The sequence below is a fragment of the Hyperolius riggenbachi genome, chromosome 10 (genome assembly GCF_040937935.1).
Source record: "Hyperolius riggenbachi isolate aHypRig1 chromosome 10, aHypRig1.pri, whole genome shotgun sequence".
NCBI lineage: Eukaryota > Metazoa > Chordata > Amphibia > Anura > Hyperoliidae > Hyperolius > Hyperolius riggenbachi.
The window spans coordinates 14,746,768-14,760,137 of NC_090655.1; the positions used below are offsets into that span (position 1 = coordinate 14,746,768).

Consider the following 13,370-nt stretch of genomic DNA (forward strand, 5'->3'; position numbering starts at 1 on the left):
TTCCTTTTCACAAACGGATCATCAGGGACATCTGTATGGTTAATATTGTGGTGAAACCCCTCCCACAGGAAACTGTGAGGACCATGGTCCTGGCAGTTTCCTGTCTGTGAACCTTGTTGCATTGTGGGAAATGGCTGTTTACAGCTCTTTCCAACTGCCAAAAAAGCAAGCAGCATCTCCTTCCACTGACATCACCTGCCAGCAGTAAAAATGTCACCATGTGATAAATGTCAGAATGTAAATCGGGGAGAGGAAACCTTTTATAATAAGCAAACACTGACTAAATCATTTATACATAATTATTGTGAAAATGAAGCACTTTTTTTTAATCACATTATTTTCACTATAGTTCCTCTTTAACTTAAAGAGAAACTCCGACCAAGAATTGAACTTTATCCCAATCAGTAGCTGATACCCCCTTTTATATGACAAATCTATTGCATTTCACAAACAGACTATCAGGGGGCGCTGTATGACTGATATTGTGGTGAAACCCCTCCCACAAGAAGCTCTGAGTACCGCGGTACTCTGGGCAAACTGCCACAATGTAACAATGTTCACAGACAGGAAATGGCTGTTTACAGCTGTCTGTAACAGCCAGAACAGCTAGAAACCGCTACATAACCTGCCCACAGTAACAATGTCACCATGTAATACATGTCAGAATGTGAATCTGGGAGAGGAAAGATTTTACAATGAGCAAATGCTGACTAAATCATTTATACATAATTATTGTAAAAATGAAGCACTTTTTTTTATTACATTATTTTCACTGGAGTTCCTCTTTAAGGGTCATATTAACCGCTTCAGGACCGTGGAAATTGAAATCTATGCCCTGCTTGGGACCTGTTATCCCTGCCAGAGCGTAGATTTCAATTACTGCGCTGATCGCGCCGCTCTCACACAGCTGTAGCCCACTTTCTCTGCCGTTGCTATGACAGCAGAACAGTGAGCCAGTCAGGAGACGATTTCACTGGCTCCTCACCCTCTGATCGCTGTGACTTATTGGCTCACAGTGATCAGAGGGTCAGGAGCCAATGAAATCAGATCCTTACTGGCTCATGTAGCTCTGCTGTCACAGCGACAGCAGAGCGAATGAGCTTCAGCGACGGGAGAGCGGCGTGAACAGCAAGGGTGTGGGGTCCATGCAGTGTGATGTCGGGGAGCCCTGTTTTTGTACCAGCAGGTCTCTGGTCATTAAGGGGCCAGAGACTGCTGGTACTGAAAAGGTTAAAGAGAAACTCCGACCAAGAATTGAACTTTATCCCAATCAGTAGCTGATACCCCCTTTCCCATGAGAAATCTATTCCTTTTCACAAACAGACCATCAGGGGGCGCTGTATGACTGATATTGTGGTGAAACCCCTCCCACAAGAAACTCTGAGGACCATGGCACTTCTGGCAGTTTCCTGTCTGTGAACCTTGTTGCATTGTGGGAAATAGCTGTTTACAGCTGTTTCCAACTGCCAAAAAGCATGCAGCATCTACATCACCTGCCAACAGTAAAAATGTCCCCATGTGATAAATGTCCGAATGTAAATCAGGGATTTAAAAGATTTTACAATGGGCAAACACTGACTAAATCATTTACACAATATTATTGTAAAAATGAAGCACTTTTTTATTACATTATTTTCACTGGAGTTCCCCTTTAAGGGCTGTGTAGAAGAAATGCAATGCAAATGATGTCTGTACTTAGCTGAAATAATCATTTTCTCTACCGCTGTTTTTCCTTTTCACAGCAAACTGTTTACAGACTTTATCCTGAATGTTCCCAGAGAGCGTCTGGTGAGGCAGAAGCTGTATTGCCTCATTGAAATTGTACACAGTGACCTTTTCAGCCAACTCGGTAAGCTTTTATCCCAGCATCAGCATTTTATTATGCAGAGCGTATGGGGGGGGGGGGGGGGCGGGGGAGGAATAAAACGCACGCACTGGAAGGGGAAACGGTATGGCGAGAGGTGGATCGAAGGGCAGCGTTCAGGGTCATCGTACAGCAAGGTCACCTCAGTGTACGTGGCGGTATAGAATAAGTATTCCTCTCTCCTTGTATTGCTGCTTCCCTGAGTCATGTCGGCTGGCCTGTGTCTGCACCCTCATTAGCGAGAGAACTCAGCGTTCTAATATAATATGCTTTCGGTCACTGACCGTAGTGAGGCAGACGGAGATCGGAGTCTTTCTAGATCTGTTCTTTCAGGTAGTAATTCAGCAGGTTTAAATACCTTATAGTGTGGCATTACCATGCAGGGTGCAAAAATAGGCTGTGACCTTTGGGCCTCTTACTAGTTCATAAACGTGTTCAGAATATGTAAGGAGGCACCACAACGACCTATTGAATTGAATGTAATACATTATACAGGATACCCCATTTTATGTTAATTAACCTGGTTTCATCATCGCAAATGATAAAAAAAAAAAAATATATATATATATATATATATATATATATATATAATCTGTAGGACATTGCATTGGCATGTTCTCCACGTGTCTGTTGGGAGTTTCCTCCGGGCGCTCCGGTTTCCTCCCACATCCCAAAGACATACAGATAAGTTAATTGGCTTCCCCCTAAATAAATTGACCCTCGACTATGATACATACACTACATGATACATACATAGACATATGACTATGGTAGGGATTAGATAGTAAGCCCCTCAGATGTTGGCGCTATATAAGTACTACTTTTTTTTTTTTTTTTTAGTAGGGGGTCTACTTGCCACATACATGTAAAAAGGGCGCAGGGGATTGCTGCTAGTAAAGTATCGCTAATCTTAGCAATATTCTACTTCTGCATTTTGATTGTAAAATATTGGTAATACTTACCAATCTTTTACTATGGCCAAACCTAACTCTACTCTCACACAGAACCTTTCCTTGCCTAATCCTAACCCCCCCCCCCCCCCCTCGGTGGTGCCTTATCCCCCCCATGTGCTTAACCCTAAGACTGCTTCCTGGTGGTGCCTAACCCTCAGATCCCCCCACCCCCCGTGGTGCCTAACCCTTAGACCATCCTTGGTGGTGAATAGCCCTAACCCCCCCAGGGGTGCCTAACCCTCAGATCCACCCCCTGTGGTGCCTAACCCTAAGACCATCCATGGTGGTGACTTAATGGTAAACCCCTCTCCTAGAGCTAACCCCCTCCTTTCTGCAAAGTCACGATATGCGGCTGTGAAGGTACATTATGGAGGCCGATTAGCGGCAAGAGGGGGTTAATTTCTGTGGATATGCTTGCGGGGAAAAATATTGGCTTGGGGATAACTAAATTGCTCCAATTTTTTTCTGCAAGACAGTCTGCAGAAATTAACTCAGTAGTTAATGTATTTGGGAGAGGACAAAAAACAAAATAAATCCCTGTAGGTGCACCACAGACACCACAACAAGATCTAGATGATAATCGGGGATATACTGAAGACACAGGAAACCAAAAATTAGCAAAAATACTTTTTCTTTTTAATTTTCAAAAAAGTGCAGAATTTTGTATACAAAAACTTTAATCGCGTAAAAAAATGCATATAACTGGTTGACGAAGGCAACAACATCGATTTGTTTCGGGTTGATGACCTTTCTTCAGGCCTTTATATCATAGAATGAGCATTTGCACAATTGAATTACACAGTAGAATCTCATCTGGAAAAGTACAAAGCCAGGATAGACCACCACAAGAGGATTCAAACGAAGAGCCGCATGGGAGCAGGACATCCAAGCAGGGTGGACCCACCCTGTTTGGATGTCCTGCTCCCATGCAGATGTTCATTCTATAAAGGCCTGAAGAAGGGCCATCAACCCGAAACAAATCGATGTTATTGCCTTTGTCAACCAGTTATATGCACTTTTTTACGTGATTAAAGTTTTTGAATACAAAATTCTGCACTTTTTTGAAAATTAAAAAGAAAAAGTATTTTTGCTAATTTTTGGTTTCCTGTGTCTTCAGTATATCCCTGATTATTCTCTAGATAACCCCTCTTGTCGCTAATCGGCCTCCTTCGGGGGGGGGGGGGGGGGGTTGAAATTTTACCTTTTTAGCTGCATATCGCGGCTATTCTAATAGTCGCAATTTGCAGCAAAGAGGGTAGAATTTGGCGCGCCCTAGCGGCCTCTGCTGTGCACCCAAATTTCCCTATATACAGCGAAATGCGGCTTTTATTATAGGCTCCTATGACTGTGCCCTTTTTTACCGAAAGGGCTCCTGTGCCCTTTCCTGCTTCACTACTTGCCATGGGGGGTGAGGGGTGACATGGTAGCTGCACCTGATAAAGTGAGTTGAGGGAGAACGGTGACATCACTAGTTATTGGGGGGAGTGGGTAAGTTGATTTAAAGCAAATCCGAGATGAAAAACTATAACAAGTAACTTGTCTATATATCTTATCTAAAGTTTAGATAATTTACGCATCAAGTCTAGCTGCAAACTGCTTCAACAGAGTATGATTATTTCTTCCTGTGATGCAATGACAGCAGCCATGTTCTGCTTGTGTTCATTACACAGGCAAGCTGCTCTGCATCGCCACCCCTCAGCCTGTGAAAACTTCACTCCCCTCTCCTCCTCCCCTCTACCCTCTGCCTCTGAAATCTCTGGCTAGTAACCTCCTCCTCCTCCTGCCCAGGCTGAGCTCCCATAAGCCCTTACTACATGGGTCTCAGAGTGCCAAGGCCAGGCATGGGCAAACTCGGCCCTCCAGCAAATGCATTTGCCTTTGAGTCATGACTGTGGCTGTCAGACTCCTGCAATGCATTGTGGGACTTGTAGTTCGTTAACAGCTGGAGGGCCAAGTTTGCCCATGCCTGGCCTAGGCGCTGGAGGAGCTGTGGGCCAGGCTTGTTTACTTTATAGGGAATTGGTGCATTAAATAAAAAAACAAAAAAAATCAGTTGGCTTGAGGAATGCCCTATAAACTGTATGAAAGGAACACAATTCTGCAATGAGTAAAAGTTTATCTCGGATGCACTTTAACTTGCTTTATGACCGCACTGGAGTCACCATGTGGGGGAGCAGGGGAGGCCTGTCGAGGTTTTTCTGGGATAACTTGTAGTTCCGCTTCTGTATAAGACGTGTCCACAACATTTTTAACAGAGCTTTCCTAAAAGAATAAATAAATAAGTCATGCAAATGACAAACTCCCAGACACGTTCAGTACAAACTGTGCCAAAGGAGATGATGAGAACCTGCTCGGTCTGCTTTACAAGAGTGATGAAGCCCTCTGCTTCCAGCCTACCCGACTACCAATTGAAGAAATGTTTACTAATGAGGAATTTTTCTCAAACGCACGAGAAGCTTGGCATTTTTAGTGAAATTCATGCAGCTTTTCCGAAGTGCTGCCGTGTGACTGTAGATGATGACTTTTCCATTTAGACTTCGGGTCTGCTTTAAAGTTTGATTCTGATCGGTGACTCCGGGGAGTCTGCAGACCGTTCTTGGTGCGAACGCCGGGAGTCTCGCCTCCCCCTCGGATGCGGGGAAAACTCATTTGTTCATCGTGCAGAATTCCCTGATGCCAGGAGCGAGAGATCCAGGAAAACACGTTTCTTCTGATCTGACTATGCTCAATCAATGGCTGCTATTGATATTCCCCGCAGGTTGTTTGGTCTGTTACATCACTCCCGAGTTCAGAATGTGCATGGAGCCTCTTTTTATAGAGATTAATATTGTTCTCGGTACCCATCGCTGCGGCGTTAATCATTGGGAATTAGCGGTAATAGCATATGAACAGATGCGCTGCTATTCATAGCCGTGGTGATTATGTCATTAGGCCTAACCTTCACAGGTATCTTTTATGCCATGCTACTTTCATCCTTACCGTTATGAAGTACCAGTCATTTTCCCTGTCCTCTTTATTAAAGGACAACTGTATTGAGAGTGATATGGAGGCTGCCATATTTATTTCCTTTTAAGCAATACCAGTTGCCTGGCTATAGTGTTGATGCTCTGCCTCTAATACTTTTAGCCATAGACCCTGAACAAGCATGCAGCAGATCAGGAGTTTCTGACGTTGTCAGATCTGACAAGATTAGCTGCATGCTTGTTTCTGGTGTTGTATAGATACTACTGCAGCCAAATAGATCAGCAGGGCTTCCAGGCAACTGGTATTGTTTAAAAGGAAATGAACATGGCAGCCTCCCTATCACCTTCACTACAGATGTCCTTTAACAGAATTAGCTTATTTACCTATTGGGAAGTGACAAGCCCTATTGTGCTTTGCCATTTGTAGATTAGTTAGTTGACTTGTAGTGACCCTGAAGTGTCCTGTAACTTAAAGCGGAATATAACCCTGCATTTCAACTTTGCTCTAAAACATTATTTACAGTATATTATATGCAACCAGCATTTTTTTTTTACTAGACCAGCATTGGAAGGGTTACACAGGGCTTTAAAGTTCTTTTAGATTTCTGCAGACGCATCCGAAGCTGAAAAGAGATACATTTTGTTTACAGAAATGTATCTAAGTGTTGAATGACTCATCTCTCTGACTGAGAAGGAGCTTGGAGGACTGCCAAAGAGTGTGTAACTGTTTATCAATAGATACATAGAATGTAACAATCTGAACTTCTGCATATCTCTCCACGGAACTTGAAACGTCTGTGTTTAACCCTTCCAATGCTGGTCTAGTAAAAAAAAATGCTTTTTGCATATAATATGCTGTAAATAATATATTAGAGCAAAGTTGAAATGCAGGGTTATATTCCGCTTTAATGATGGTTATTATTGTATATACATATAAGGCTGACATCCTCCACAGTGTTAAAATTTAAGTATGATATGCTTGATTTCGTAGGCCTCAGTTCCTTTAACTGAGTTTAGTTAAAAGACTTGATTTGCAGAGAGGCTCCCTTTAACCACCTTAGCGGTATGGACGAGCTCAGCTCGTCCATTACCGCCAGAGGGTGCCGCTCAGGCCCTGCTGGGCCGATTTTGATCAAATAAAGAGCAGCACACGCAGCCGGCACTTTGCCAGCCGCGTGTGCTGCCCGATCGCCGCCGCTCTGCGGCGATCCGCCGCGAGCAGCGGCGAAAGAGGGTCCCCCCAGCCGCCTGAGCCCTGCGCAGCCAGAACAAATAGTTCCGGCCAGCGCTAAGGGCTGGATCGGAGGCGGCAGACGTCAGGACGTCGGCTGACGTCCATGACGTCACTCCGCTCGTCGCCATGGCGACGTAGTAAACAAAACACGGAAGGCCGCTCATTGCGGCCTTCCGTGTTACTTTTGGCCGCCGGAGGCGATCAGAAGAACGCCTCCGGAGCGCCATCTAGTGGGCTTTCATGCAGCCAACTTTCAGTTGGCTGCATGAAATAGTTTTTTTTTAATTTAAAAAAAACCCTCATGCAGCTGCCCTGGCGATCTTAATAGAACGCCAGGGTGGTTAAGGAGCATTTCTAGAAGCACTGTGGGACAGGGTCTGGTGTCTTACACAAAGCCAGAGTGCTTATCTGTCCACGATGTACAGACATCGACACAGCCTTTACTGTAAACTTCGAGTGTTTTCATATTTCCAAAAGGTAAACAATAGTCAGGGAACATTTTACCTAATTTCTGGGTACAAGGAGAGGAAACTCCATATTTGGCTTGTCCCATCGGAGCAGGCGCAGATAGGGTCATCCATCGCATGCTATTATCAGCCAATTGCATGCGATGGGGACTAGATCATCCTTGCTGGATGATGTTACATTTAACTCTTTAGAGGTTAGTATAAAAATAGCCAACATATGCCTTTCTTTCCAATCATGGAGCAAAGACTTATTAGACCCAAGCATACCATCCAAAATAATCTCAGGACTGGGAACTTTTAGAAAATTGATGATAGGGGAAAAATGGAGGGAATCGCACCTCAAGTTTATTCACAGAGCAAAATATGCTTTCAACATCAAATATACCAAACCCCCCCCCCATACTACTCACCAAAATGCCCCAAATGCCAATTTCCAAATGCAGATATATTACATTGTGTATGGTCATGCCCACATATTAGATTATTCTGGCTAAAGGTCCTAGATTACATCTATAAATTGTGCAAACAAAAATTGCAATTGGACCCAGCACTATTGCTATTTAATTTCCATGAGACCCCTGAGACTCGATGGGGCGGAAAGCACAGCCAAGGGTGTGGGCCCTTTTCCACACTTGGTCATTATCGCATCCAGAAAAGTAATCTTCAACAAATGGATCCATGCAGCACATCCCTCCATCTGGGATGTCAAGGAAGAACTAACACATTTGTTTAACCTGGACAGGCTAGACGCCCTAGTCCATAAAGAAAAACGGACTAAGCACCTCTTTAAAACTTGGAAGCCTTTCATCCTGGCTACCTTTACAAGAGCGGAAAAAAATAAACTCATGGAACATTTCAAATATACTGGCTGGTACTACACTGCTCAACTACAAGGCACCTTGGGCAGACTGGAAATTATAAATTAAAGGCATATACCATGCTCTATGCTGGAAATAAATACTGCAGAAATAGGAGATTCTAGTAAAAATTCGTCCTAACAGCAAATCACTTGGGAAAGGATTGACCAACAGGGGTGGGTTAGGGAGGGGAAGTTAAAATGTTCTTTTGTTTTGTTGCCCCGGTTTGGGGGCAACCTCATGTGACATATGGACAAACATCAGGAACCCTTTTAATATCTTGTATGCCATATCACCCATGTTGGGCTATAACCTGGTGCCTCAGATTTTTTATGCTCTAGGAAATATGTTAACACCTGCTATTTGCATTGTCATGTAAATTCCTGAAAAATCCAAATAAAATATGTTTAAAAAAAAAAAAATATAGCCAACATGGACTCCCGAGAGACTTCTCACTGATGACTTTCCTTCTGACTCCTGTTCCTACTTTCCTTCTACATTATCTGTATGCTGTATATATGCCTAAGTGCAACTAGCATAGACGTAACAAAGAGAAAGCCTGGTCTCTCGTCACTAGGGATAGACCAAGTCTGTATGGAACGCTTAAGATTCTAATGAAGATATAAGATTACTGATGAACATATCTGTATATTTGTTTTACAAATAAACTCTTGAACCTTTGACGACGTCTAAGAAGTTCTATCTCCTATGCTGTTTGCTATGATGAGTGTCAAGTTATCACACTTCCTGTGATATGGTGCCAAAGGAAGGTGTAGTGTTGTTGCCAATAGCATCCAACAAATATTTATTACACACAGCACATTACATGGTACATAGTCATGTCACTGGCTGTACTCCGAGGAGCTCACAATCCATACCATAGTCTGTCCTAACATAAGATCCTACGTAATGAAGCCTAACTGTCCCTGCGTATTCCTGTCACTGTCCCTGTGCGTTTGTGCTACTGTGCATGTGCCGCACGGACAGCCATTGGGACAGGAGCAGGACAGGCAGGCATGTGTGCACACGGCGGGAGATCGCGCGTGCGCGCTGACATGTGGCGGTGGTGACAGACCTAGAGCCCTTTTTAAATGGGCTAAGGTCAACTAGTTATTATATATTTATATTGCACTAACATCTTCTGCAATGCTTTTCAGAGTACATAGTAATGTCACTGGCTGTCCTCAGAGGAGCTCATAATCTGTACCATAGTCTCTTCTGCAGCACTTTACAGAGTACGTAGTCTAATCTAATCCTACCATAGTCATTGTCTAATGTCCTTTCATATTATTTTTATGTGTTGATATAGCACTGCCATTTTCTGCAGCACTTTACAGAGTACATAGTCATGTCACTGACTGTCCTCAGAGGAGCTCGCAATCTAATCCTTCCATAGTCCTAGTTCTCTGCAGTAAATTACCTTTTTGAATGCAGATTAGATGAGTCTTTTTTTTTTTTTTATAGCGAGGACTATTTTTTCTACTTGCAGTCATAGACTCTATGTATGAAGCTTTATGCAAGTTGTTTTTGTCTTCAACTCTTTACATGTTGTTGATGAAATGCTTTTCACTTTGCATTAGAAAACAATTGTCCTCCTGGCCTGCATATCCAGGTACCAAAATCAGACCATTGTGGTTTAGTGCCCCAAATTTACATTCCAGACAGGATTGTCTCTTTTACATTTTTATCATTGGCATTAAAGAGAACCAGAGATGAAGCACCCTCTTGTATTTTACCTTATAAATCAGTGAGAACATGACAGTAAACACCTAATCTGCTCTTTGTTTCATTGTTCTCTGTTTAATCCGACTGTTATCACCTCTGATAAGAATCCCCGACTGAGCACTCAGTCTGGCTTTGCTATGGAAAGATTATAGCTGAGTCTGTCTTCTCTGGTGTCTTTTCAAGGCCAAGCCTGCCCCCTTGTAAGCCCCCTTGTAAGTGTTTTCTCTAATGTTCTTACTGATATATATGGTAAATTACACAAGGGTGCTTCGTCTCTGCTTCCCTTTAAAGAGAATCTGTATTGTTAAAATCGCACAAAAGTAAACATACCAGTGCGTTAGGGGACATCTCCTATAACCCTCTGTCACAATTTCACCGCTCCTCGCCGCATTAAAAGTGGTTAAAAACAGTTTTAAAAAGTTTGTTTATAAACAAACAAAATGGCCACCAAAACAGGAAGTAGGTTGATGTACAGTATGTCCACAAATAGAAAATACATCCATACACAAGCAGGCTGTATACACCCTTCCTTTTGAATCTCAAGAGATCATTTGTGTGTTTCTTTCCCCCTGCAGCTATCTTCCACTGAAGTGTCAGGCTGTTTCTTCCTGCAGAGTGCAGACAGCTCTGCCTGTATGTAATTCCTCAGTATGTGAAAGCCCAGCCAGCTCAGCCCAGGAGGATTTATCCAGCTTGTAAAAGATAATAGAGCAGAGAGAAGCTGCACTAATCTAAATAATACACAGGCAGTGTGCAGAGAGGGGCCTGGAGGGGAGAGATGCATCACAGAACCACAACACTGAAGAACTTGGCAGCCTTCCAGACACAGGCTGACAAGTCTGACAAGAGAGAGATAAGTTGATTTATTACAGAGACGGTGATAGTAGAAAGTGCTGTAGTAAGCCAGAACACATTAGAATAGCTTTTGGAACTTGTAGGATGATAAAAAACAGGATGTAATTTTTGTTACGGAGTCTCTTTAATGTGCAGAAGTGCATTTACTTTTATAAAAGTGAGACTAAAATACGAGGGGTACCACTTGATGGATTTGTTTTAAAAGTGGCCACCAGCCACATTTTTTAAGTAGATGGGGTAAGGTTAGATCTTCCATAAGGTTTTCTTGGCTTTTGTGTGTGTCCATTAGAAAGATTTCCCTTACTGTTGGAAAGTGGTGTGAGAAATATGAGCAGAGCAGAGATTGCAGTGCGAGGGTAATGAGTGCTCTGAAGATTCATTGTCTTGTGTTCTTGTGCTCAGAATGCAGAGAGATCCTGCTGCCAATGATGATCGATCAGCTGAAGTATCACTTGGAGAGACAGGAGGAGCTCGAGGCCTGCTGTCAGCTGCTCAGCAACATCTTGGAAGTGCTCTACAGGAAAGACGTGGTTAGTAACGATACTTGCTCACATCATCTTTTTTGGCTTATTTAAAAGTGGAATGAAACTCCATATGAGCTGAAAAAATTATAAAAAAATTTTTTTAAGAAGAAATTATTTTTTTAGCTTACCTATCCTGTTGTTTTCAGCGTTTGCTGTCAGATTTAGGAGTAATAGGATATGAAGAAAGAAAAGAGTATTTCTGCTTTTGGTTTCCATCTTTACTGCTTCTCTGTGATGCCAAAAATGACATCACTTCTGCCCTTTTCTTGTTTTCAAACCAGCTCATCACCTAGATAACAGGCTTACATCACTGGGCACATTCTTCAAAGGGGTGTGTGTGTGTGTGTGGGGGGGGGGGGAGGATCAATTACCTTCTGGTCATAGTTTTCGTGTCTTATCCAAAATAGGAAGCTTTCTGTTATTTTCATACTTCCCACCCACAATTCCGGCACTCAGGTAAAGGCACCCAAACCAGGAAAATTAGGGGCGGGGGGGGGGGTGTATAGGGACCTTTTGAAGGGGGGAGGGGGGAGCTGTAACTGTGTTTAGGTAACTTCTTATTTTTCGATGTTGCAACCACCCTTTAAAGATAACCCAAGGCAGGGAAGGGGGGGGGGGGGGCAGATGGGATACAGAGGCATGTTCTCTGCCTCATGACATGCCTCTTTTTTTCCCCCACCGCCGCTCTCTGTCCTCACCGCCGCACTATAGCCCCCCGAAATTAGCGACCATATTTGTCACCATCTCAGAGGGTAAATACAGGAGAGGGAATCCCTTTTAAAAATGCCCGCTAGGGGCGTTCCTGTAAGCTTTCCAGAGCTGCCACTGGGCAGCTCTCTCCCCCTGGCTGCGCCCCCTGCCGCTCCCCCACCTTCCAGCGTGGTGACTCAGAGGTCATGAAAGTGAAAGTGGGCCAGTGTGGCCCACAGGAGCAGTGGGGAGCGGAAATTTTGGCAGGTACCTGATCCGCTTAGCCCCCCGGATCAGGTAGCATTTTTTTTTTTATTTTATGAGCCCACCTTGGGCTCTCGCCAAAGAGAACCCGAGGCGGGTATCTGAAATCGTAAGAGACCACAGAGGCATGTCCTGCGCATAATGACTTGCTTCTGGGTCTCGCTATGGCTGCCTCTAGTCCACCCCCCCCCCCCCCTGTAAAAAGCACCCGGCTAGCAACAGTCTCCTTGCCGCTAGCCGTCTATTTACCTATAGTATGTCATTAAATGTGCGCTCCCCCGCCTCTGTCCCGTCACTGGGGCCCCAAGCGCCTTAGTTACGCCACTGGTCAGGAGGTTAACCAGGAGGAATTCTGAGCTGAATGTAAAAGAAGGAATTGAAGAAAAGAGATGTAGATATCAGTCTGTAAACTCTATAAAGCATCTTTACTTTACACAAAACAATATAAAAGAAAAATAGAGGCTAGACAGGTGATTCTGCATGAAGACTGATCTTGTTTCAATCCCAGAATGCATCTCCAGCCTGATTTAATGGAACAACAGTTTTCAAGAAAATACAAATATATATTTTCTTAAATTAATTATGTGTTCCTGAAGCCCTACAGCACTTGTCAAGGTTACAAGTTTCTGTTTTGACACAAGGTCTGCGAAAGAGGATGTCAATTATTTTTCAGTTTTTAAAGTTTAGCACGAAGTAATTTCTTTAAGAAGTTTGTTTTTAGGCTGTTATACTGGCAAGCTGTAGATGTGCGGGAGGGATCCTTGTCTAGCTCTTGTGTAGTGTAGATAATAAAAATCTTAACTGAACAGTAGGAGCTTATTTTCACTTGACATGTCAGGAAACTTGGCTTCTGTAATGCTAGAGATCTGTTTACTACGTTTATAAAGCGAGACAGGTTTCTGGTAGCAAAACTTGGCAGTCAAACCAGCATGTGGAGCTACTAAAATAAATAAAGATAAAAAAATTCTAGTGTA

The 13,370-nt window shown here is 43.3% G+C and overlaps 1 protein-coding gene across 1 annotated transcript in view; it reads left to right on the forward strand.

Annotated features, from left to right (window-relative positions):
- DOCK1 (dedicator of cytokinesis 1) overlaps positions 1-13,370 on the forward strand; it is a 589,023-nt gene that overhangs the window by 199,020 nt on the left and 376,633 nt on the right. Inside the window, exons 26-27 of the mRNA XM_068258876.1 lie at positions 1,743-1,849; positions 11,321-11,448. Of these exons, the coding sequence (XP_068114977.1) occupies positions 1,743-1,849; positions 11,321-11,448 (235 nt within the window). The remainder of the gene's footprint in view (positions 1-1,742; positions 1,850-11,320; positions 11,449-13,370) is intronic.